Source organism: Phalangium opilio, unplaced genomic scaffold, assembly GCF_054372755.1.
Source record: "Phalangium opilio isolate 3A_F unplaced genomic scaffold, DU_Popi_V2 ptg001170l_1, whole genome shotgun sequence".
Taxonomy (NCBI): Eukaryota; Metazoa; Arthropoda; class Arachnida; order Opiliones; family Phalangiidae; genus Phalangium; species Phalangium opilio.
This window is the reverse complement of record NW_028324255.1, coordinates 11,749,386-11,776,939: the sequence shown is the minus strand read 5'-3', so window position 1 is coordinate 11,776,939 and position 27,554 is coordinate 11,749,386. Positions and strand designations below refer to the sequence as shown.

Sequence of the window (27,554 nt, the reverse complement as noted above, 5' to 3'; positions counted from 1 at the left end):
GTATCTTATTAGTTTATATCAATTAGTGTTTCAGTATTAGTTAACAAAAAGGGATGAAAAGGGAAAGAATGTAACTTTAAGATTGTAAATTTTAAAGCAAAGCGCGGGACCAGTGAATCCTCTACAAAGTGATTTTCCGTACAAACTCCAGTTTTGGTTGGCGAAGGCAGGAGGCGTTTGTGGGTGGGATTTATAAGTGCTAGAGATTGCCGATACCCGGCTTAACCCGATACCGGTGCAAACAGGAACTGATACCGATTTTTACTCACTATGATCCAAAAACCCAATACTTCAACCGATGCCGATATTTTTAGTAGGACAGTGCCACTTACATGTGTATCAAAAAATACTAAGAACTAATTTAAAGAGTGATTTCATGAATTATACTACTAAGTACAATGTTTAGAGGCATTTTCAAAATAATATCACAGCTTGTCTTTTTTAACTAGTATACTTCTAGTAACTGTTAGTTGATATATTGTATGCAAAAAATTAAATTAATTCAACTTTTAGTTTTTTGGTCATTTCAAAACATGGTAATATAAAATATTTATCTTCATTTTTATCAACAGTTTTATAGCTATTTTTGCTAATTAGTTATTTGATAAATTAAATTCAGGTACTTTTTATGTAAATGAGAAATCATCAAGATTGACATTCATATAGAAATAAGATATTATCACCATCAAAACATTACTGAAAGAACTAAAAATGTCATGTTAACGCATTTTAAACGAGTATCGGTTTAGACTCCTACTAAAACAACCGATCCAATACTATCGGGAAACCCGAGACCCGAGTATCAGTGCCGATACCGATGTGGTATGGGAACCAGCAGCCAGTTCATCCCTATATAAATCCCTTCGCCAAGCTAAACTCGGATTTCAGGAGGAAAGTCAACTTGTGGGGATCAACTAGACTCGCGCCACGTTTTAACTATCACAGGCTGAGGTTAATATACTCACCAACACTTCTACTATAGATCCAAGGGCACAAGGATCAATGCCTGAGAACAATATTCTCGAGATATCAGGATGAACAATAATATCCAATGGGCAGCTTGATACTATTTCTCCATCACAATAAACAATTAACTACGAAGCAATTCAATGTTATTAAAATAATTTACCAAAATTGATGTTAATAAATATTATTCTTAATCAATACTGAAATACCTCATGTTTGCCGCTGACATGTGGGATGAAAATGCCAGTACCACCAGTTTTACTCAAGTTAAGACGACACTCCAAATTACCATTTGGGCCTTTAACTTCTGCCCTTATTGTTTTCAAATCTACACTGCTGTCGAGTAAATTTATTCGGAAGTGTGCCTGTAAGATAAAGTTAATAAATTTAGTTGAATGCTTTCAAAAATACCAAAAAAGATCATTTGAGTACCACCAGTAGTGCATGCGCTCAGGCGTTAATCATGCATGAACATCTTAACAAAAAATATGACGATCACTTTTCAATAATGCAATGTTAAATTTCGTAAAGGTTTGCTCCCATGTTTTGCGTGCAAATGTAATTCACAAGTTCCGGGCAACTCTATACCTATTGCTTTTGCCGCAATAGCGGTCACTTTTATGAATGTTTTGACAAATGACGCGTTTATTGGCGGAAATAATGTTTTACTCGGAAACACACCTCCAATAGTGTAACAAACAGACCAAAACCTTAGAGAAGAGAGGTGAGGTGGAGTAAAGATATTAGTGGGCCATGTCTCCCAGATTACTTTCGTAGGGGATTGTTAAGTGCTGCCGCGTAGCGCCATTTAAAAATAGAAGGTATCTCTCTATAATTAGCTTCTATATTTGAGCAAAGAGAGTATAGAGGGGAGGGGAAAGTGTTGCTTTTTTATTGCGCATATGCAGCGAGCAGTACAGAGGAGTTTTCGCTCATGAAATTATGACGTCAGATACGTTGATAGTATATCGTAGATGGAGCGATGGTTGACCATTCAAAATCTCGTACATCATTGCCATCGATGGGGTACAGAGGCTACGTTATTGGTTTGTTGGTATGAAGATATCTACTCCATCCACGAATGATGATATAGCCTAGCATACTCCCCCATTTTTTAGCGTCTCACAGAACCTAATCCGTTCCAAAGTTAGCACGTCTATTTCTCTCAGATTTAGCAAGGGGGGAGGAAATTAACTTCGACTAGGAAAATCGGTCTATTTCTTAAACCAGGAATACATAGATTTAGTAGTAAATCTATGTATTCCTGCTTAAACTCATTATTTCATCATATGTTAGATTATTTTTCCTTGTGAGTACTGGATAGACGTAATAATAAACATTCGCGTCGCGTTTATGCAGGTTAAAGAGAACTAACGAGATGTCGGTTAATTTTAAAATCAAGGACTCAATAATATAATAATAATAACATAATGCTAAAAATCAGGCCATAAAATTCCTGTCTTTTGGTAAAAGAATAACCGACGATCAGAAGTCATGGAATCACAAATCTTACCTGTAATGTAATGTAACCAAATGTTTCGTAATGTTATAAAAGATCAACTTATCCTTTCGTGATCAATATATTAATAGATAAAAATAGATTGCGTCAAAATTTCATCAAATCAAAGTGTATCGCAGTTTTATCAAAGAAAGTCTGATGAAAGGTTAATAAAAGCTAATCAATACGATCAAAGTTAATGTTAGAAGTCTGATTGAAAATAATGCAAAACATTTCGCATCTGATAAGCAAAAAGTTATTCCGAACCTTTGTAAAATTACACTGACTTCTTTGAATAAAATAATTTATACAGTTTCATTGAGACTAATTTAGTTCAGATTTATAAAAACAAATTGGAAATACAACGTAAGACTGAACTTACTGGTTTGTTAACGTGAACGTTATTCAAGTCTGTTCCAGTGATGCTAATCTTTTCCGAAGGTGATTTCTTAGGCCGGGTCCACTGGAATCGAGCTACGTAAGCCATAACACCCAAGTGCTCCACCTCTGTGTCCGCTATTTCCTTCGCTTTCAGTAAAGGTTCCACGCCCAGATACTTTCCACCATTTAAACCTAGATTATGAAAAAGTAAATTCCCCCATAAATCAATATGTCTACATCCACAAAATCATAAAATTGGGTTAGAGAGAACATCTATCTATAAATGCAGCATTCGTGACTGAAATATAATAGTCCCTATAAATCCGTATAATATGACTTTGGTTTTGTGAAAAGAGATACTGATAAGTCACATGAAAATTAGCTAGTACTTCTCTATCAGTTCGGTTCCACGAATTTAAATTTAAACGAAACAGAAAATTGCAAGAATAAGATAAATTGATTTACGCGCCGCAAATTTAAGTACTTATTAGTGCATTTAATTAGCTTTTTAAACCTTCAAAATTGTCCACCCCATTGAAATGATTGACTATGTTGAAACGCCCGGCGTCTATATCTTAGCAGAGAGCTTGCTGGTACCCGCGTAGAGTTTACTAAGTCAATATACATCTAGTCCTATTAAATTACTGTTTGACATATCCCTCTACACGACGCCTATCGCAAAAACAAACGGGTTATCGCCCCGTACTATCTTTTTAATCTCTTTCCTTTAGTGGTAGAAGACATAACTTAATTGAACTCCTACGTTATTAAGTCAAATATGACGAGAATGAGGAAATTTGGAATAATGAGAGTGATGACAATTTCCGTTATTAAATTAAAAATGGACAAAATATTTTTTACATATGATAAAATTAAAATTCTCAAATAACTACAAAATTCTGTATAAAAAATAATCCATTTTGTAATCTATTTCCCACAAACATTAACTTTCAAATAGCATGCTAACTTGACTATACCCATGTTCAGGTACACTTGATCAAAATTGTTTGCTTTTTTATTTTACACGGAATTTCAATCCAGTAAAACTATTCTCTTTGACATTGGACATCGTGTAATCCGACGGGTCAGTCACTTAGCTTGATCGGTTTACAAAACTGTTCAATTGAGTGTTCTAAAGAGATTATATATAATCCTTAAAATCCCCGTCCTTGACACTGATAAAATTACTACACTTAGTCCGTGTAGAAGGACTCAGAGAATGATTAGCCCAACGGTGTATCCTAATGTCTCAGTCCTACCAATTTTACCAAATGCGTTAGTTTGAGGTTAGTTTTCATAATTTTAAACAACTTAAAGGCCGACTTCCATCGAAAACCAAGCATCGAGACTAACAATGGAGCTACCGTGCCGATTTTCGAATCCCCACTGGGGTAAAAGATGGAAGGGTTCTAGCTAACTGAAAGCTCTGCAATGTGGCTCAAGCGAACTGAAGATACACAATAGAGAATTTACTTCAGGGGAAAGCAAAAATTCGAGAGAAAATAAATTTAAAAGGATTTCATTTGATCATCTTCAGTTCGCTTGAACCACATTGCACGGTTTTCAGTTAGCTAGAACCCTTCCATCTTTTACCCCAGTGGGGCTTCGAAAATCGGCATGGTCGCTTCATTGTTGGTCTCGATACTCAGTTTTCAGTTCGCTTGATCCCTTTTCGCTGGAAGTCGGCCTTTAAAGGCCTGTGAAGCAGACATTAAAATTTAATTGACATGCGTCACAGGCACCACGTGATGTCAAAATACAAAGACTCCACATGGAGTGGGACTGGACACCACGTCCTGGTTTTTCGCGAGATTGCAGCGCCAATTCCGATTTCCCCGAGGTGGTAGTTTTCGAAATTAAACGAAGTACATGTCTTGGTTTCTTTGAACCATGCCTTTTCTCAGTGACGTATTTCAAATAATTTTTACCCACCCATCGATACCTACTTTACAGCCCGTTAAAAAATTGCGAAAAATTAGAATCTAACAACGAAACTAAACTGGGACAGTCCAGGGCCGGGAAACGGCGAGAAGGGTTCTTGTCAAACTGAAAACCGTGCATCGAACTAACAATGGGCGACCGTGCTTCAAACTTTTTAGGGGTTCTTGTCAAACTGAAAGCCGTGCAAAGCGGTTCTTGTCAAACTGAAGATAAACAATGGACAGTCTCTTAAATGGGGGATGCAAAAAGTCGGGGAAACAAAATTTAAGAGACTGTCCATTGTTTATCTTCAGTTTGACAAGAACCCCTAAAAAGTTTGAAGCACGGTCGCCCATTGTTAGTTCGATGCACGGTTTTCAGTTTGACAAGAACCCTTCTCGCCGTTTCCCGGCCTTTAAGGCTTAAAATTTACCGTCTAAAGACAATAAGTTACAGAATGCAAATATGAAGTAACTTGGGTAAGGTGAGACTTGGTATACCATAAGTTTATAAGATATGTCCCATAAGTATTACACTACCTATACTTCGTAATGCTAGACTTACTAAGAGCTAGCAAGAATTGACTACACTCGGTGGTTAATTTTGCAGTCAATCTTCGTATTTAGTCTGTACTAAGCCTTTGACTGCGCCTCACCAGGCGTCGCTTAACGAAAATCTATGACATTTCACCTATTCGTCACTTCATGACAAGCTCCAGTTTGTAACCAGCGACAAACTTATGGAACATATCTTATGAACTTGTGGTATACGAATGCCAAAATAGTGGCATACTGAAAGGATTCAAATTTTTTTGTTCACATTTATGCTATGGGATTTCATGAAAGAACCACGTAAAGTTCCATAAAGATTTCCATGAAATACGTCGCGATTTTACTTGAATTTAGAAATTTCCTGTATTCGTTGTTCTATTCTATTAGCCAGTTAAGTGTTTTCTACATATCCGACTGGTAAATGACAAAACACTCACCCAAAATAACAACGTTCTTAAATTATATTCTCTAACTTCACCGAGTTTCAAACGTCAAGTAACCCGACCATCGCGAATGCACATGTAAGGAAGTGGTCAGAAAAAAGTTTTGGCAGCGAATGCCACCGTCACGAGGAAGAAATCGAAAGTTCAAAGCTACTAACAATAGCGGATCCACCTCCGTGAACGCGGTAGTGCTCAGTGAACGCCCAAAGTAATTCTATCGAAATGAGAAAAGCAATCTATTTCAGTTTCACCTTTCTCATCCAAGCAAAACTAAAGGGGTTTTCCTCGGTCACTAAATACTACATTTACTACCGCCTTTAAAGATTACAACGTCTCTTACGAGGAAAAAGCCTCACATTCATATCCTTTGTTATTGATTTAAAAAGGAAGTGGAGTGGTCATTCAAATAGGGCGTTTTAGTTCTTGAGCTCATGAGTCGAAGAGCATCATAAAGCAATTGAATTTGCTTTACAATTGTTTATTCCTACAAACGCTAATTTCAAATCCTATTTCCAAATATATTAATTGTATCGCGCGTCCATTTTCTTTCAGAATAGCGGTACTATTATCTTGTCAAAAAAATATAAATATAGTAGACGTATGTAGGCGCGTATAGATCATTCCTGTAATTCCATAGAAAAAGTAAACAGCGCAAGCAGAGAGAATTTACAATAGGGAGAAGAAACTGAGGAATATAATGTAGCTCAAAAATCACGTGATCAACAAAACTCGCCAGGTCTATTTCCGGTATAATTTTTTTGTTTCCCCTCCCTCTGGGGTGGGTCTATAATGTTGCGGGAGGGTCTCTAGGGGAGATGCTGGACACTACTTTTTTAGCGGAAGGGAAACGTCTGACTTAATACAGTATATCTCCAGTTGGCACCAGTCGCACTCGAAATCGCGAACCATTACTGTGTAATTGTAAAACCAATAGTGTTTGAGGGCAAACTTTAAAATTGAAGGAATGTCATGTGACTGGAAATTTACCTGGCCAGTGTGAGCAACACAGCCTTCTTGTTTGAGCTACATTGTATTTAGCACTGCCAATGGCAAGATCTTCCACTCCCCATTATAAATTCTCTCTGGCGCAATGGCCGGGCTGGCATTAGGCTAATTCCCTCGCGCCAAGAAGAACCGCAAGCGGCAGTGTGACCATGAGTCGACAAGCCTGACGCGTGGCGGCCCTTCCCCTGTGCGTTGGTTTTTCGACAAGTATTTAATTGAATGGTCTATTCGTCGAAAATACTCAAACTTGTCGGGAAATTTTCAATCATTTTGTTCTTGAATAATAACTATTCAAAATATGTTTCAGTTTAATTATTAGAATAATCTGTTTTTAATTTTCGAAGATTAAAATTGTATTCATAGGTACGATTCTTTCTATTTTGAGCTGCGCGGTTTAAAGGTCGTGGAAGAATTTAATAGATTCGTATTAAAAACACGTGTATCGTAGTTTTTTCTCAAGGATAATGGGCTCATTATTTCAGAAACCTTTGATAAGTTGTAAATTAAGCTTTGCACGTATTTAATATTATTTTGAACTACAGTAAAATATTTTTCGCGTTTGAAGTTTCAACGATGCTGTGGATACGCCTGAATGATGTGACGATTAACCATGCGTTACTATCCTTAAGGCCATTACATAGTCAAACTTTCCTACTTTAGCTTGAAACTAATACTGTATAGCAGTTCGTGTGATACAAAATAGTGTTACTATTTAGGGGAGTGATTTAAATTAGTTTACTCAGACGAATTTCATCTTTCCGTTACTGACGGGGCCGCCTCAGTAGATTCATTAATTTAATAAATAGTGCTTAATAAATGTAATCTTTCGAACGTTTATCGAGACAAATTATATTGGCAGCAAGGTTTTCGTTTTTTTTTAATTTTTTCAAAAAAAAATCAATAAAATGGATTTATTTATTTATTTTTATTGAACTACTAGTAAGTTACCAAGCTTAAAACTTTTGAGTCAAAATGAACCAAAAGCAAAATAATCATGACATTTACGCAGCTTTTCGATATTTTCTACAGAGTTATTCTTATTGTTACTATTCAAATGCCTGTGCAAAAAGACTAACTTGACCTCTATTTCATATTCTAGCCTATATTAAAACTTACTCCAGTTAACTTAAAAGTGACCACATAAGTACAAAGTCAAACTGGAGTTATGGGAAAAACCTAAACTGAAATATGCCAAACCAAGATTGTTTTTAATAAGACGCCCTTTCTAGTTAAGTACCTTAAACTATTTGTTGGAATTTTAGAAAACATTTTTTAAATAAAAATATTTGATTTTAATCAAATGATTTAACAAAAATTGCTTGATTTAAATGAATATTTAAATCAAACAACCCTGATTGGCAATCCTACACCATGCGTTGATGTACAATACAAAAACTTGACCCCTTTAAATTTAAAAACTGATTTATCGAACCATAGTTGGTATTTCTTTGAGAGAGTGTTTAAATTTGAAATTTGCCTTACTATTAACATCTCTTAATTTTAACGGTAAGCTATAAAATTGGTTTGTAAATATTTAATTTAGCGTAATTTGATTAGAAAAAAGTGGTCTTACCTTGTTGAATGTTACTTTCCCACTGAGACCTTTCCCTTCCCATATTAGGGTAGGCGCTGACCTGAGCGCCTAGGGACCGCACAAGAGCGCATAATGCTACACCGTCATTCCAATCACTCTAAAAAAGTACAAAACCCTAATTAGGTTAGTCCAAAACTAATTAAGAGCTGAAAATTTCTCATTTCAGTGTTATTGAATTACCGTAAAATTCTGAATGTGAAGATGTGGCAACTGTTTTCTAATCCAAGCAAGAGTGGCGTTGTAGCCGGGTCCACCGTCTTTCATATAATAACTGAGATACGTCATACCCGAGAGCTCATCCAAATTGGGACTGGCTAAATGCTCGGGAGTAAGGATCATGGGAATGTCAAATTCCTCCCTCGCTATTGTCATGGCGTTCTGGCAATTCTCGACCCTATCGAGAACAATGAAGTTTAATAACCATTATGGTAGACAGTAGGAACAAGAGGGATAAGCCTTCTATGTATGTTTCGCTACTTAATTCAGGGTTCTGAATGGTGATTTTTTTTTTGGTTGGATAAAATTGAAAAAGTAAATTATTTGCCAAAAACCATTACATTTTTCGAAGAGTTCAATAATTATTTTCCCAATTATTAATAGACCCAACCAACAAATCCTTTGAATTTTTATAACGGCTGAGATCTTGAGCTCGGGTTATGAGGTGAGAAAGGGATAGCCTGATTGGCTTGATTTTGCCACGCGCAGAACTCGTTTTATCCCCAAGAGTCACTTTAAACCAATCAGAAAAATAAGAGATTTATTTTCGTCGCTCAACGACAGATGGTACTACAGTCAACTTTGTTATTCATGTGATCCTATGAATTACATGGAGACCAGACCACACCAACTTGTTTATTTGTTGGTTGGGTCTTATGAGGGTTAGGTAGTTATTTCTTATAGGTTGGATACCATTAATTCAAATGGTAAATTTCTTTGCGAAATTTAAACGGCGAGCGCTTTTGAATTCTTTAAACGTTTGTCAAATAGTTGAATTAGTGATTTTTACTCGGAATATTTTCAATTAGTTGATAAATTAAAAATTGTTTCGTTCGATAACCAGTGAAACTTTGACTAACTTTGTTCAATTATCGAAATCGGATATAATTTATAAAGTGTTATTGAAAGTATCCAGGTCAGAGTTGAATATTCACAATAATTGCTCGATTATTTTGAGGTTTTTTCAAGTACTTAGTAATTGGAACCATTGTGAATTTTAATTCGATTATTCGAATTTCATTGCGAATTAAAAAAAAGTCCAGTGCTGTTTAAAAAAGGGTGTATACTAAGATAAAATCAATGTGTTAAATATTTCGGAAAGCCTACAGCTTTGCCATCGAAACGCAAAGAAAATAAAATAAAACCCCACGAAAGGGTTAAAGAAATTATTTAACAAAAACTTTAAATTGGATTTACCATACTCCACTACTGCTACAACACCGAACAATTTCATTACATTCCCTACTCGTTAAAGCGATGCCATAAAAAATGGAAGATTACGATTGTCTTTATTCGAATACTCGTCGTCAGACCATTAAGAGTTTTATTAGAAATTTCTACTTAAAACTGGTTCTCTATTCCCAATAATTTTTAATAAGTATTTTACCTGTTATGAACGCTCAGCGTCTTCCAGTTGGGAAATAGACCAGGACGACAATAATCTAATAAGGCCCTGCAAAAGAGAGAGAAATTTATTACTTTTCATAACAATTTTGCAAAACATCGATAAGTCAAATTACGAAGTTGAGGAAATTGAGTCGCACCTAGCTTCATAAATATGCATTGATTTTGATGAAAAAAATTAACTTAAAGTTCATTATAGTCGAATCAGGAACCCATATAAAATCTGAGAATATCATGTGAATGACCACCTTATGTTTGCACAGGGTCGACCGTTATATGCTTGCCAATACCAATAGGCGGCGGTGCATAAGGAACCACAGCCCAATTCTATCTCTCGAGTCTCAACGTTCTCAGTTTTAAATGTGTTCTTGAACGAAAAGGCCGAATGCAGTGCGAATTTTGCGAAATGATAAAATTCAATTTTATTTAATGGTTGCTGACCAAAGGTGAAATTCATAAACGTCGGACGCAACGCAATTTAGTACAGGCGAAGGCAGGGCGTCGTGCGCAAAAGACAGGACGTTTGCGCACGACGCCATGCCTTCGCCTGTACTAAATTGCGTTGCGTCCGACGTTTATGAATTCCACCTCAAATTTCCTAGCTCATTTTTTCCATCTTCAGATGAAGGGAATTAAAATTAAACCCCTTTAAACTAACCTAAAGTTTCAAGAGAAATAACACTACAGAAATTTCTTGTGATTCGATTAAGTCTGAACTATGGTTGAAAAAATATACATTTGTTTAGGCAGGGTGTTACGCGATTAGTCGGACATGCTTATTTAAAATTATCCATAAAATCCCAAATTAATTTGAATTTTAAAATCATTCGGAAACTGTATTGGATGTTTCGCTATGCAGATTGGTTTTAGAATTAGTAGAAGAATCGAGAAAAATCACTTGATTTTCCACTTCAACCTCCCTTTAAAGTGGATAGCTACACTTATCAAACGTCTACTACTTACGACAGAGCTACACCATCATTCCAATCGGATGTGAAGTTGGAAATACGCATGTCAGGAAGTACTGCTTGAAGCCAGGCAAGCATCAGCTTCTTGGGCGGGAAGTTTGTCCTTCCAATTTGGTACCGTAGAATCAACGACCAAACTAAACCCAAGATCAATTTCAGATTTCCTTCCACAATATCAGTGTTCCCTAAAAATACAAAATTATGGTTATATTCCGTGGAGAAAATTCAAGGCGTGACGCATAACTGCATTGTAGCTTTAAAGGGATACGCCGGGCTAGAGTCTTTTTAATTTCAATTGAAAGAACGGATACGTTCTATCATAAGCATATGATATGCATATGGTTCGATCAAATATAAAAGAAAAACTCTAGATAGGCGTATCCCTTTGACCATTTTAGCCACATCGTATGATGGCATTGATGGGCATGCATCTCCAATATGGGTGTTAGTTTCACTTTGTCTGAAGATGTTTATGATGTTGATTGGTGATGTATCGTTCGTCTTTTTAAAGGGAGAAAGGAAAGAGCTGGGATAGGTAATTTTGAAAGGAAGAGGATTGTGATTTGTCTATAACAGTGCATTGCGATAGCACTAGCACTTAGAGCGAAAACAGAAGTTGTGTTAAGTTGATATTTTTCATTCATTGGTGATTTTAAAGTGGCGATTATTATGACTTATCTACTCAGTACAATGCAGGTGGATGGTGAAATTATTCATGAGCAAACTTTACTATCTGTAAGTCTTTTATGAGCACAAATCTGTCATATTGCCTTACAAAAAATGGGAAATTTCATACCCTCTTCAAATTTCTCACACTTTTAGCCGTGACTATATTCTAAGAACCGTAACAATTTTCTATACAATAGAAACTTTAGCCGGGGAAAGTACTCAAGTTGGGTGTTTTAATGAATTATTTCTCTCTCAAAGGCTTCTGGGCGTGAGTCCATGTGGGAAATTTATAGGAGGTGATAAGTATGCCTAAAGAAAACTTTCTGTGCGTGTATTACGGGTAATCATCGAAGGGCTAGTCACTAAAAACTCGTTGCCGATTTTAAACGGGATTGGGTTTATAGCACTGTTAAAGGCAGCTTGTCGAGGGGCTATTCACTTATGATAATTCCCGTTCATTGGTGATTTTAAAAGGGATTTAGATTAAGAGTTACTTAGGGGTATCGTCGAGGAGCTACTCACTAAAAAAACTCATTGGCAATTTAAAAGGGATTTGGGATAGGGGTAATCAATTTATCACTGTTAAAAGCAGCGCGTCGAGGGGCTATTTACACAAATTTTCTGTACGACTATTAAGCAGGATAGGATGAGCCCAACCCTTGGGCCATCTTGTTGGTCGGACCGTTGCTGGATGGTTGACTGAGTTTCATGTGACCTAAGAGAATTCTCCGCTGTATAATTTGAGTTTCCCGCTCAAAGTAGGTGTCATGATAGAACAATTCTCAAGGAAGAGGTTTTTTTTTGCGTGTCTGAGCCGGGGTTCAGACCCGCGAATCCCCATTCCACTGTTTGGAGCATAGAGAAAAGCACGTGTTTCTTTCTCTACGCTTGGAGTATAGACTGAACCATAAGTTTATCATGCCTCTAAGTAGAGATATGGCTGCTACTCCTATGGCAATAGTGTTTGTCTGGCTCCCCTTTAATGAAAACCTATACTCTCTCCGTATCATTTATAACCTCAACTTCAATATAAAATTGTACTGCCTAGCCTAGCGTTTCTTTTATCCCTTTTAGAATGTTTCAGGACTGAAACCGCCTCTATCTCACGAGAGAGATAGAGGGATTTTGGGGTTGCTTAAGTAAAATTCCTCCCCCCCCAATGCCTGCCTATACGGAACGTAAAAATCGACTTTATTCCATAGGCTGAATTTTTTTCATGTGACCGGTTTAGTAATCGTCTCGAGCCTCGACCGTTTAGTGGCTGCACCGCGACAGGAATTTCAAAATTTTCTCTCTTCGGATACGAGTTCTGACGTCACAGTAGCCTGCCGAAGATGCCCAGTTGTAACCCATATATCTGTACTTTGAGGCATGATAAACTTATGACTGAACATAGGTCTTACTACTTAACGGTTTTTCCTTATTAATAAGGTGTTATGCAATAACCAACGGAGTAATGCGCTGGTAACTACAGTCAAAAGTGGATGAGAGGAAAAGTATGAAAATGGCCAAAAGTCGCGAGTCATCAGAGTTTCGCCGTAGTTCACCGTTTTATTGGCGTAGCTATACTGGGCCTGTTCACTCCCTTAAAATAGGTCGTTTTAATTCGCGGTTACGCGGTTACCGTCGTCTGCTATTGTGTATGCTAGAACTTCCTCTATTTGTGTTTGTAGTCAGGACAGAGTAGCTGGTAGTGTCTTAAAAGGTATTTGAAGGTATAATATGGATTTAAGTAAGGTTATCGAAGCAATAGAAGAGCACATATAGCTAGAAACGTTTAAAACAAATCTCGGTAATTTAGCTATAGCGCGAGCAGCTTACGTCGTGATGCGCTTGATCGAGTGGGCTATGGTTAAACCAAGGAGCATAAATGTCTGAACTACTTTCAGTCGCGAGTTTGCAAGCGCATCAGTATAGTAAACTAAAATAGTTATTTTCGAAACTTTGATGTCCGCGTTTTTTTAACACAGGCTCTATGGCCATTGTCATACTTTCCCTCTCATCCACATTTGCTACAGTTATTTAGTTAGTGTGACCGTACAAAGGCAGTGCACGCGATTGCATGGATATTACGATCGAAGTGACGGCTTTGATAGTTCAAAATTCGTGGCGCTAGGACGATTTTGAAGTTCAGTATAGAGCTCAAGTTCTAAAAAGACTCGAGTTCAAGTTTTATAAAGGCTCGAGTTGTCAAATGTATCTTATAATAGTTTGTAGACGAGCAGAATCATTTTATAACTCATACTGGAAACGATGTGGCTTTAATATGGCCTGTGGGGTCATCTTGTTAAAACCCTTTTCAACAGGGGCCATTTAGATAATGATTAAATCATCAGTACGTTTATGACAAGACATGAAAATGTTTTCGAAGTGGGATTGTGTGTGTGGCTGAACCGTAATAGTTTCAGTTACCCTTGATTAAAATTCGGCAAAATTGTAAATAGGATTCATCCCCATTTTTTACTGTGCCCTAAATTGTACTGTGTGCCTAAGACAATGCACCAGAAAAGGGAGAATCACCACTTTGGCAAATCCCTTTATTTAGGTCGCTTAGCTTGTTAGTTCAAAAAACCTAAGAGTAATAAAATATTTTGCAACCGTCGAACCTCTCGATTAAAGAGCAGAAGTTAAACCCGCTCAAAAACGAGAGTTTGTGCGTAATCTTCACAAAAACATTTAAAGCGAGGAACACACATGTGTAAACATTTCACGGAATCGTACTAGAAACTCGTAAACCTAAAATATTTTATATTCCGCTTCTGGATATGAATCGCACTTGAACGCGTAAACGCAAACGTAAAACTAATTTTGCGGTGTTTAAATTCAAAAACAGTGACATCTATAATAAGTCTCTTTCGGTAAAAAAAAAATATTGAAAATGGCGTGCAAAAAAGCTCATAGAGGAGACCGAGGCTTAAGGTTAAAATCTATTCTAGGAACCTGATAAATTGTATCGTGCCCTAATGGCTTGCCAATTAGTTTGTTTTAAAATAGTATCTTAAAAAAAATCTTGTCAAAAATAAATGGAAAAACATCCCTATAAATTGCTCCGCTCTGCTTTTTTCTCCGCTATTTTTGCCATAAAAACCTCATACCGATCGAGCATCTGATTGGCTGGAGCTTAGCGTAAAATGTTTTACGACGGCAAAAGTTGAGACAATTTCAACTCCTTTTTCTAGTACGTTTACGTCGACGATTTTTGTACGTTTACGTTTCTGTCGAACTTTTACGAATGTGCGTTCCTCGCTTTACTCAGAAATTAAGGTGCGATTTTCCAACTAAGATGCGAACGTAGTGACAGACAAGTCCAGTGTAATATCTCTCCGCGACGTCATCGTCACTCATTTTGTATTTGTTATGGCCCTGGGTACACGTTTATGAAGTCACTGTATGGGGGAGTTATTTCCCAATTAGTTATAATTTGGCTATTTAAAACTGCTAAATTATCAAAGGTTAACACGATTTAACAGGATGCACGCCTACCGTTTCAAAATAGGGTGTAGTTTTTCTCTAATTTCCTAACACCTCTCCAGACTCCTAAGGCATTGACAGTAACTTTGAATAACATAAAAATGGAGCTTTGAAAACCTTGGGGTTGTGGACAAGGATATTTCGATTGGTAGGTTCTTAAGTCAAGGTAAAACTATTCTTCTGACGAATATCGTGAAATGTATTGTCGTGACTGCTTGGCGTCTCTATTTTCTGTGGCCGCCACAAATAATTCTAAAACATTGGTTTGCCTGTAAACCATATCGTTCTCACTTGTATCATAACTCATAAGTTCATTTACGATTTAGTCAAATGTCATATATGATATATTATTCATAAAAAAATGGACGATTGAGTTTGACAATTCCAGAACTAATTTATTTCCTAAAACCGTTTTTCCCCAAAAAGGGCCAGATATTTTTTTAGCGAGTTTTGCTTCGCAGTCCTTAAAAACTGCATTTATACACAATCCTTGGGCACACTTTTTCAAACCCCAAAAGAGCCAGAAATTAGAAATTATTATAGGTATTGCAATTTGAATTTAAGTTTAATCGACATGAGAAATTTGGTTTTGATTGCGTAGTTCAAACATCTGTTACGATTCGAAATTTTACAACAAAAACGGGTATAAATGCGGTGTTTCGAGAGCTCAGATTTTTACATATGAAATCGTAAAGAATCTATTCTTGTGAAAACTTATAAAATACAAAATGAGCGTTTAGCATTTCAATTATTCAGGGTGGAACAGATAAGAAGAACACTTTTTTGGAGTAAAATGACGCTTTACTACTCTTAAAATGAGGCCCCTCATTCTGATTTGTGGCAGTGTCGTATTTCTGACATTTATAATACACTCAGAAAAGGTGTTCTAACATGAGTGTTGTTACACCTTTTATGAGTTTTAATCTTCAATTTGAATTCGAGTCATAATCGTCCTTTATTTTAGCTGTTTGATCCGAAATGCCGCATTTATACCCGTTTTTGTTGTAAAATTTCGAATCATAAGAAAAGTTTGAACTACGCAATTTAAACCAAATTTTTCATATCGATTAAACTTAAATTCAAATTGCAATACATATAATAATTTCTAATTTCTGGCCTTCAAAGTATTGATACGGAGGTTTGAGTACTCAATTACTTAAAGCATAGCGCGGCTCCTGTGGATCCCCTACAAGGGGACTTTCTTCCTGAACTCCGGGTTTGGCTTGGCAAAGGCTAGTGGGCGGGATTTATACATGCACGTATAAATCACGCCCACAAATGCCTCTAGCTTTGCCAAGCCAAAACTGGAGTTCGTAAGGAAACTCAACTTGTAGCGGAGCCACTGGAGCCGCGCTAACAGTCGAAACGAAAAGTAGTCATAAAGATGGGTCTGAGACTATTTGAACCTTCAAAGCAGCGAAGTCGCATCAAATCAATGATTTATGTGAATCATTATAAAAGTCCTGAAACCAGACCAGTGATACTCATTTCGCTATAGTTCCGTTTCAATTATGAGTTCAATAAAAACTGCGCATTCTAGCTATAAATATTAAATTGAGTCTGTTTTTATATTTCAAAATAAACTAGCAACCGAATTACACTTGGTCAGTGGGTCGCTTTTAAAATCGCTAAAGGCTGACTCCATTGTACTTGCGTTTCGTAACCATCGAAGCGAAACCCAAACTAAACGAAGGCACGTTTCTATAAATGTTCATTGTTAAACCTGCTGCTTCATGATTAATTTTAATCTTCTATTTATAAAGCCCTTCAAAAGGAACATAATAACGAGAAGTAACATCGAAAACGTTTTAAGCGCCTCACCGGAATTTGAAAAAATTGGTATGTAAATTCTAGTGGATTGTAATTTATTTTCATATCCCTGTTAGATGACGTTTTAATCGTGCTACCTCAACAAATGCGTGACTCGGCTAGTTGTCCCTCGCTGTCAGCATCTCTTAGAAATATGAATTTACCCTTTTAATAAATCTGTGGTTCTTATTCTTATAACCTCCTTGCTTTAGAGATAACGCGAGGCAATTGAACTAATCGGAGTACTTATACTCTTTAAAAGAAAATTAAACAGAATAGCCATATTTATACAGAAGTTATATACTTTCATAAAATGTCAAAAGCAATAAAAACTAGTCGGTTACTTATTTCATCGTCTCAAAGCGCTAAAGCCTGACTCTGGTTTTCTGGCAAGCAGCGCCATGATCTGCTCCAAGGTTTCTTACAACAGATACATTTCCAAATGAAAGCGTTAGAAATGTACCTTCTGATTGACTATAGAGGTTCGAAGCAAAGGTTTTACCTGACGTAAACCTGAGCCCCTTTAAACATAACCTTCATTAAACTAACTTAACACACCATAAACGCAAATGGGCGGTCAGCTATTAAGAATCTTAAAGGGACTCCAAAGACGGCACCGGTGGGTGTGTAAAAAGTATTTGAAGTACTTCACAGGCACCACGTGATGCCAAGATCCACAGACTCCTTATGGAGTGGGACTGGACAGCTATAGTCCTTGTTTTCGTGAATATGCGGAGCCATTTCCCAGAAGTTCTTGTTTTCGAAATAAACTTACGCCTCTCTCGGACAAGAGCCTCTGACATTTTTCCAATGAATTTACCTCCCCGCCGCTGCCTTTTTCAGCTCTCCGAGCGACGATGACGTCACGGAGAGGCATTACAATGGACGTGTCTGTGAGGATGTGTATGTCTGTTTGTCCATCACCGCTTTCGCAGTTGGCTAATAGGAGCAAACGTATATGCAATATCCGGACTGCGTTTACAGTTCACTGAAACTAACTTTGGCTTCTACTCCATTATCATCGTTAGGGTTAAGATGTACGCAGCGATCAGCTAGGGTTACGACTAAACGTCTGACCATTCAATGGCAGGGCTTCCACCAAAGTTTCCATCAACTGTGAATCAATCGCCTTATCCTAAATTTACAAATATTTTGAAAAAAGTGTTTGCTAGAAGTCAAACATTAACAATAGGTATGTTTAAAATGATTCAGTAATATTCTTTCTTAATACAACTTAACTAGAATTAAGGTAAATTACTGAAGGTTTAAAATAATTAATATCAATTATATTTATTTACTTAAGAAAAGCCTCTTAATCGGGTATCTCTCGTCTCGACTCGGAGAGGTTAATTTTGATTTCCCAACTTGTTTCGAGTTTCTTTAATGTAAAATTACAGTTAAAGAATTTCAAACTGACATAGGTTTACTTTGCACAACAAACAAATATTTGAAATAAATAAATAAGCATTATTATTAAAATTCACGTCAGAGATTCCACCACTGAGTCTATTCCGGAATTGGGTTTTTTATCGGACTAATGCGCTTTTACAATGAACTTTATGGAACAAGATTTTATACAATTTTTAGCCTTGGCCTTCCCGACGCTTCTACTATGGAATTTGAAGCCTGAGGCGAATTTTTTGTTCGCTTAAATGTGTTTCCAAGCTCTAGAGAGGTTCTTATCGATTACGAGAAAGGAATTAATTATGTATCCTAGGTTTTCTACCGAATAAAAATATATTTACGGAAAGATTTTACAAAGTTTAAATCTGCATTCTACAAAATCATCTACAATGAAGTACGTAACATACTCTTAAATTATGAATGTCCTATTTCCTTAATGAATAGATTTGCCTTCTAATACTTTTGTGATCCCCGAGGAAATGCTTCATACGCATTACCGAGTGAGAAGCTTGGCTTTATTGACGTCACAATGGCCAGCATTACCATTGCAACCTTAACGAGTTGGGAAACCAAAATAAACCTCTCCAAGTCTAGACGCAATTAAGAGGTTTTTCTTAAATAATTAAATAAATATAATTGATTTTAATTATTTTAGTCGTCATTAATTTACCTTAATTCTAGTTAAATTGTTTTAAGAAACTTTATTCATAAAATCGTTTTAAACATAGCTATTGTTGACCGTTGAATTCAAGCGTATGCCTCTTTCACAATTTTTCGATATTTAGGGTATATAACGCCATTGATTCACAATAATTGCTAACATAATCCGTAATTGCCTGAACCTTTGGTGGAGGGCTGGAGGCCCTGCCATTGGGAGGCTAGACGTTTGTCCTAACCCTAGCCGATCGCCGCGTACATATTAACCCTCCAGTACGTTATTCTGCGGATGCGTTAATTCGGTTATACGTTATTTCGTTTATGCGTTAATACGGTTTATACGTTATTCCAAAATTTGAAATTGTGTTTACTCGCTGTTCCTTTGTGCCTTATTCCGTGTATTCGTTAAACCGGTTACGTTATTTCGATTATGCATTAATACGGTCACATGTTATTCCAAAATTTGAATTCGGTTTACTCGTTGTTTCTTTGTGCGTTATTCCGTATATGCCCTATTCCACTTTTGTATTTTTCTGGGTATCCTTTATTCCGTTTATTCGTTAATCCGGTTATATGCATTATTCTGTCTAGGCCATAATCTGGTTATATGCGCTAATCCGTCTGCATTTTTCTGGGTCTCCTAGATCCTTTATTTCGTTTATCCGTTAATCCTTTTATGCGCGATTCCGTCTAGGCCATAATTTGGTTACATGCGTTATTCCGTCTAGGCCATAATCTTGTTATATGCGCTTTTCCGTCTAGGCCATAATCTGGTTACATGCGCTATTCCGTCTAGGTCATAATTTGGTTATATGCGCGATTCCGTCTAGGCCATAATTTGGTTATATGCGTTATTCCGTCTAGGCCATAATCTGGTTATATGCGTTATTCCGTCTGCATTTTTTGGGTATCCTTGATCCTTTATTCGTTTATCCGTTAATCCTTTTTTTGCGCTATTCCGTTTATGCCTTAATCTAGTTATGAGCCATTATGTTTATGCCTTAATCTAGTTATGAGCCATTATGTTTATGCCTTAATCTAGTTATGAGCCATTATGTTTATGCCTTATTTCCAGTATATTCCGATTGGTACATGTAACAACGCCTTTATATTTAAGTTAAAGGTTTCCTAAAGTAACTAACCATTTCCTTCAAATGGTCTTCGTTCATGGTTTTATGGTATTATTTTTAAATCAGCTCTTTACGTTATAAATTTCAAATTTTAGTCACATTGCCTGCTGACTAGTTTGCTAGTTTCTAAACGGAAATGAAACGAGAAAGAAATAAAACTTGGTAGGGCGGCCGTGAAGTGATCGTGTTGGTAAAGGGATCAATAACCCTCTCGTCTTCTTCCAACGGAATAAACTCTAAACTTCGTTTGACAACCCAGGAAAGAAAACAAAAAAAAAGTAATAATAATGAGACCGGAGGGGGTTCTCGTCTCTGAGAAAATTGTCGCCGACTTCGCGTTTAATGGCTGCTTGGATAGGAGCCTCCGAGATATAGGCCCGTGCCTATCGCGAAGCGAGAATATTTTTTTAACAAAGAAGTAAATGATAAAAAAGCTAAGGTTAAAAAAGAAAGATTACGAATTATGGTATAATAAAACTGTGAATTAGCAACTTCAAGAAGTTTTGTTTTACTAAAAAAACAAGAGTGTTAAAATCTCATAATTAATTTTGTTGTCCACACAATCTAACCAAAAGATTCATTAAAAAATAAATTGCCCCTAAAACAATTGCGTTAATTTAAGGGTAAAACCTTTCTCTTTCAAAAAATTTTTATAATTAGCCACTAAAATATTAACAATTTATGGAAGACCCCTTTCGCAACTGTAATAAAAGCGCCATCTAGTACACATATTGGGTGAAAATATTTCCTCTATGAAACTGGATATTTCCCCACATAAAAATCGACAAGCACGGGCCTAGATCATTTCGGAGGCTCCGCTCGGATAAGCCATGGCAGAAGGGGATAATAGAAGAAGGATGGCACTCTGTATCCTCTTTATACTTTAGTTATGTAACGTCATTCTTCCCAGGCCCACCCTTTTTGTTTGTTCTCATACTCATCAAACTTCAGATGAGCATCGCACCGTAAGATGAATTTTATAACTGTCTGGTACTAAATCCTCAGCAATCATCCCACAAACCTTGAATGTCTTGGGGTGAGACAAAAATCCGCAAGCGCGTCTGGCCAAATAGTTAAACGCTAATAGAGTAGACTTAATGACGAGGGAACTATTTATCGCGTATGTGGTTCGGTTTAGAAACTTTGCTCCAATTGTTTCGATGTTGGGAAGAATGATGTTACATTTACCCCGCTTTGTGGTGGTACACTTCTCTCGAAGAGAAGTATTATATACTTCTGGCCATAGCTATTTGACTGCGATGGTTTTTTACCATTTTAAACTACGCCTAAAGCAAACCTCTCTGACAGTCAGAATTGCCCTTCGTAAATCGCGAAGCTAAAAATAGCTGTTGAAAGTGACTCGTTTAACTCCGTGTGCAAAATTTTGCAATGCTAAAAAATCAATAAATGAATGATTCAAAAACTTCTTATCGCTTGAAAGTCAAATAAAGCAAAACTTTACGAAAATTCAAATTAGGTCAATTATATACGAAACTAGCTAAGATACCCGGCGTTTCCCAGACATTTTAATGGAACGTTCTTTACAGGCATAAAGCAAGTCTCGGCTGTGGTTTAGTTTAAACAAATGGGACTCTCATACTCAAGGGGTGGAGTTGACTGGCAAAAGGTTAGCAAAGGCTAGTTTTAGCTCTGCACTTAGGTTCGAGTTCTGATTAGTTCTTGCCTTTGGCAAGGTAAATTTGGTTTGCAGAAAATTAGCCACATTTGAAGAAGCCGACATTTGCTTTTATGGCTGGGGGGAGGGGTTGCGGACCCAACCTTGAGGAACTCAATCAAAAAACTTCTAAAACTTTCCCCTAAATTTCACGACCATGAGTCGTCAACATCATACAGTGTATCAGCAAGAACTGCTTCGTTTCGTGTTTTTATGCATATAACAACATTTTTATCTATCCGAGACGATGACGTCACGGAGAGGTATTACACTGGGTGACTGGACCGCATTCGCAGTTGGCAAATCGGAGCAAACGTGTTGGCAATTTCTACACCACGTTCGCAGTTCACAGAAAGCAATATTTGCTTCTACTCCATTATTCTACTCCAGATTTAATTTTAGAAGTAGGAATGGAGAACGGTTAGTATTTACTTCAGTCCGACTCATAGCCCAGTATAGAGCCCCTACCTCTAACACGTAACGAAAATTATAGGTTATCTTATAGAGCTATTTCAGTTGTGACGTCAGTGCCTAGGTAAAACGTCACGTTCTTAGCTTTGGCAATGGGCGGCCATGTTTGGTTCCGCTTTGGTTCCATGGGCATATAGCATGGGTGACGTCACACTAAAGCTTCTGAGATCGCTATATTGGCTCACTTAAAGGGAGACTCTCAGCTGAAAGTCTTAGTGCCGTGTTTTATTTTTTCCTGGTTTGTTTTAATTAAATATGAAGTCCCTAATTTTTTCTGATTTTTCAAACATTTTTTTCAATGAAAATTAAATTTTTTAGAATTTGTTAGGCTTAGCAATGGGTTTCGATTTTAGCACACTTACCTACCGGCCAATAAAACCTCTTTAGGGATAGAGGCAAATCAACCAATCCCGTGAAGTTTAGAGAATATTTAGTCGTATGCTGTCTGCTTCAAATAGGAAAAGCTGAGTTTCCAAGGGCGGGAAATAAGTATTTTTTTAGAGTGGCCTCGTCACCATTGACTCCCCGGGACCCGTCGTCTGCTAAAGTTTGAGGACGCTAGTAATTGTGTTGTAGATTGGCTCTGCTGAGCAGGCTGGGAAATAGCACACTTCCTCTGGTCGAAAACCAGTTTATTAATTGCTTGGACTAGTTTTTTAATTCAAAAAGTGGGGGTTACTGGTCCTCGGGACCAGTTTATTAATTGCAAATCTATTGGAGAACAAAGGCTGGGACCAGTCCGGAGACCAGTTAATTATTTCGGGGACTAGAGGGGTCACTGGTCCCAAGGACTAGTTTAAAAAATATCCTTATTTCCCAGCCTGCTGCTGAGGTTTAAAAGATGGCTTTTATTAATTTTTTCAATCCTGAACGTCACAAAGAACACTGATCTTCCCATTCCTAAGACTTATAACTAGACACTCAGATAATCAGATATACAACAAAATTACGACACGCCGCATTTCAATTTAGTAAGTTTAAGAGAAAAATTTGAGTGTAAGTGAAATGTAAAAGCATAAACCTGCTAATTATTAATGTTCCTTATCCGTTATTCGTTAAATGATCAAACCCGCGCCTTTCTTTTGAATTCTGAAAAGTAGAATATAAATTTCCGAACCTAATGCAGACGACGTAAATGAGACTTGTCTGAGAAAATCTTTGCGGATTGCCTCTTATAAATCGCGGGCGCTGATTGGCCGGTAGGTCGCTTTACCAAAATTCAAATGCATGTTTTGAATACAAAACTTCAATTATTGTTTAATACTATATTTCAACATAAGGAATCAAAATAAAAATACTTAATTTTTGCCAATAGTGTCCCTTTAAACTACGTTTTGATGACGTTGCTGACGGGAACGGCGAAAAATACGTAATCCCTTTTTACCTCTGTCGCTATGACCGGACTGTTCTTTCATACCCCTCCGTCCCGTGGAAGGGGGTCCGGGACTTTGACGTTCGCCCACATTACTCTGCTCTCCATTCCTACTTATCAAATTAAATCTATCCCTGGTTAAACTTCGAGGATTTTATATGAAAATCAGGAAATTGGTTTCCATGAATATTCAGAACATGTTAAAAAGACCCGACCTAGAATTAAGGAACTTGCCCGGTTTTATACGAAACGTCACCTTTCATAAAACTAAAGAAATTATTTAACATATTTATCGCAAATTGGATAATTTTTTTATGAGAAGCCGTCTCCACCTGAAAGGAATGTTTCATCATATTTCAATATATATATGTAATCAGCTTGAACCAATTAACCACACGAAAAAAAGTTGGTAACTTTCTTGTATGGTGAACGGTCGAATCTGGCCGACACCCAAAACTCCTTTCAGGAAATAAAATAATCCCAACAAACACCCACACTTTATACGGGGTAAATGCGTTACCAACTCAGCAGAATTTCCATACCGCCACCTCTACCTATTTTATTTTATCGTTATCACGAAAGAAAATTACGTAAGTGTTCCAGACCTAGATTCAATTATTAATTATTGCAGCTGGTTTCAAAAATTACTATAGCTTTGGAATTTAAAACTATGATGCCTTTTAATTGTTGAAATTTTTTCAAATTATGTACATTTTCATTATTTTATTTAATGACCTATACATTGGATCAATTAATGTAACAATTTCCGGTATGGGAGTTAAGGTTTGGCCAAGAAGTGATATCTAGTTTATTAGGGAGAAGGTATAAGATGCCTAAGTATTCGCGCGCTAGCATAGTCCAGTCCCCCTTTCAAAATACAAATACTATAAAAGGAGGCCGGGCTCATTCGCCTCTCCTCAGTCGGAAAATACGTAATTTTCGTCATTCGCGTCGCGCTGACGTGAGTTTTCAAGAACCAATGAGATGATGGTTGTAATTTAGAGGTGGGGATTAACTCCGGACCTACGTTTGGACTAGAGATAAAGCTAGAAATGTGGCGAATTAATACCTTCTCCCTAATAAACTAGATATCACTTCTTGGTTTGGCTAAATTAGTCGTGGTTGGATTAGGTTGAGTTCACCGTGATTTAATTGTAAAATTGAAATTCATCTCAAGGAAATAGGTTAAAATAATGATGAAGTCAAAATATATGAAAAATTGTGCACTTTTTTCATCATATTCAAAGTTTAGAAACTAGAAATCGCTAAAGACAAACGCAAATTTTTGAAAGTTTAACAAGAATGGATCCTTTTAATTTTTCTTGCGCTATCTTATACCATATCTTACCCGCACATTTATTAATCAGAAGAAATTTAATGAGTATGATTTGCTAGAGGTTCGTTAGGGTAGTGTTAAAACACCATTAGCCTTAGTATATAAATATTTAAAACGTATTTGGAATTGATATAAATTAATGGCAGGCATCTGGTAAACACGATCGTTTTATTTATAGATTTTATAGCAGCATTACGAAGCATAGGTAGTGTCTTACTTATGGAACATATCACTTATAAACTTATGATAATGTTAGTATTAGCCAAAATAGTTGCGTAGCCACAACATTCTCCTTTTAAAGTTAAAGCGGAATTTTTCTATTTGGTACCTTTAAAAAAACATTGTTTTTCCTTCAAAATTAAAAATATATAGCACATATTGCGATTCAGTGTTTGAAGTGAAACTAACGAGTCTTCAAAGTATTCAGGGCCGCCTAATTATAAACCATATTGTCATTGAAATTTGACGGTCAGTCTTTGTTTTGGTCGAGTGAAGCCACAATGTATAAAAAGTCAAACAATTGAGAAATGTACTTGGTGAAAACGTATTCAATTGTTTTCACCTTGGAATGTTTATAAGCTTAAAAGATTTGTTGAATAAGTTTGATGCTTTGAGAAGAATTGAATTTGTGGCCTTTCTATTTATTAAGCCTTTGTCGGCACCTCTCTTGCTGTCGCAAGTGTCACCTACGACACACTCCACACGACAATGTTTCAGCAACCAGTGTCAAACGTACGGGGAATATATTTTTATGCAGTGATATATAACATTTTTTGCAAGAGGTAAATGTTACTTTGAAACCACTTTGCACACCACTGAAGAGTGGCTTCGCTAGGCCTTTTTTGGAGGCTATAGCCCTCCCAAATGTCAAAGTTAGTCCCCTCAAAATAATCGGTAAACCCTACCAAAAAATTGCTCGTAGCCCCCTAAAAATTCTGTAGCAATATAGTATATAAAAATTCTGATGATAAGTTTCATCTTTGTAGAGACGAATTTCAATATCAAACAGTAGTGGGGACTAAAAGCAAACGAAAACTAAACTTACAAAAGACGAGTGAAATTCTTCTATACAGAATTCTCTCATGGTCAATAACTCGGTTCCGTACTCTTGATAATCAATAAAAGTTAATATATCTTTTAAATACGAATAACTTCACGTTGACACAAACTTTCGGATAGTTGTAAAGGTCTTCACACGTTATAATAACCAATTATGCAAAATTTTGTTATTAATTTCTTTTAACAACTTTCAAATAGTTTCCCCAGATTAAGCCCCCCAAATTTCAAACCCTAGCAACGCTACTGCCACTGACTCCATTCACTGAATTTAAATTTCAAAGAACTGACGAGCTTAGGTACGTTATTATTCACGATATCAACAAACTTTCGGAAGTTTTACCAACAATTCATGCCGATTTCATGTAAGTTTTTGGTAATTAAAAAATATTTGCAGGATCGACTTCAAGAAGTTCAAGCGATTTGACTCCTTCAGTTGAAGCAAGCTTTTCGCTACGATATTCAGGATTTGCTTTGGTAATACTAAATTAAAGTCCAGTGTATAATGGCGATATTTCTAACATAAACATTTTGAGTTAACCCTATTTGGTGACGAGTAATATTTATAGTTTTTCCTTTGAACAAACAATGTCTCAACAAACTCGCGGGTTTGTTTCTTAATATGAATAATTTATCTCTAAAAATATGGATACATTACTATAATGACTTTTAGTACTTAAATATTCAGGATGTATTTCCGCCTTTGGCTTTAGTGGTTTTTCCCTAGCTCAAGGATGTAGGCCTAGAATTTTCATCTTATAAAACAAGAGTCGAGCGTTCATAGGACCAAAGAGAGTATAGGGGAGGAGTGGAAAGAGGGGCAAAACTTGTCTCGCTTTTCTACCGCGCATCTTCAATGCGCAGTACCGAGGCATTTCCGTTTGAGACATTAAATGGTATCATAGGTGGCGCTATTGAGCCGGAAACTCCCTCGTACCGCTAGCCTTGCCGCTAGTATAATTTAAGCGAGACATAACTATTTACGCTTGTGGAGCGGGGGAGCTTCCACTCCTCCCTTATATTCTCTGTGATAGGACAAGGGCAATATTGAACTATTCTAAAATTATGGTTATAGGACCCTAATATGAAAACTAGTTTATTTAGCATCATAGACCTTAAAATAGAACAAATGGGTTTGTACATTCAAAACCTAGGAAAACAACATTAAAAAAAATGAGCCGCATATTTGGAATACCTTTACCAAATATTGGAGAGGAGGCCAAATAACCGGTTATTTTTCGAGAACGCCACCCCAAATAACCTTACCTGCAAGTTCACATGCAAGCAAATACAGCCGATATATAGAAAAACAAGAGAAAGAAAGCTAGGCTTCGTGACCGTGTAATGAAATCTTGTAGACTCAGCAAGTACTACGTCATCGAACGTTTACGAGTGAAATATTAATATCATACTGGTAATTTTTATTAATGGCTAAATTACGACACGCCGTTCCATTGTTAAAGAACTGCACCTAAGGCTAAGTTACGTTTGTATTGTTAGAGTAGATTTTATTTAACAAATTAAGAATTATTTTGGATCAAAATCTTAATTTGTATAC

At 36.6% G+C, this 27,554-nt stretch overlaps 1 protein-coding gene and 1 long non-coding RNA gene across 2 annotated transcripts in view; one reads left to right on the top strand and one right to left on the bottom strand.

The window, feature by feature from the left end:
• jbug (filamin-type immunoglobulin domains fbug) overlaps nucleotides 1-27,554 on the bottom strand; it is a 55,230-nt gene that overhangs the window by 26,239 nt on the left and 1,437 nt on the right. Inside the window, exons 2-8 of the mRNA XM_089863606.1 lie at nucleotides 10,942-11,131; nucleotides 9,962-10,027; nucleotides 8,539-8,752; nucleotides 8,338-8,455; nucleotides 2,847-3,037; nucleotides 1,176-1,331; nucleotides 966-1,094 (exon numbers count right to left, since the gene is read on the bottom strand). Of these exons, the coding sequence (XP_089719732.1) occupies nucleotides 966-1,094; nucleotides 1,176-1,331; nucleotides 2,847-3,037; nucleotides 8,338-8,455; nucleotides 8,539-8,752; nucleotides 9,962-10,027; nucleotides 10,942-11,131 (1,064 nt within the window). The remainder of the gene's footprint in view (nucleotides 1-965; nucleotides 1,095-1,175; nucleotides 1,332-2,846; nucleotides 3,038-8,337; nucleotides 8,456-8,538; nucleotides 8,753-9,961; nucleotides 10,028-10,941; nucleotides 11,132-27,554) is intronic.
• Nucleotides 223-1,387, top strand: LOC149587285 (uncharacterized). Its single transcript, XR_016380318.1, has 2 exons — nucleotides 223-536; nucleotides 620-1,387. It is a non-coding gene; the product is annotated as an uncharacterized LOC149587285 (long non-coding RNA).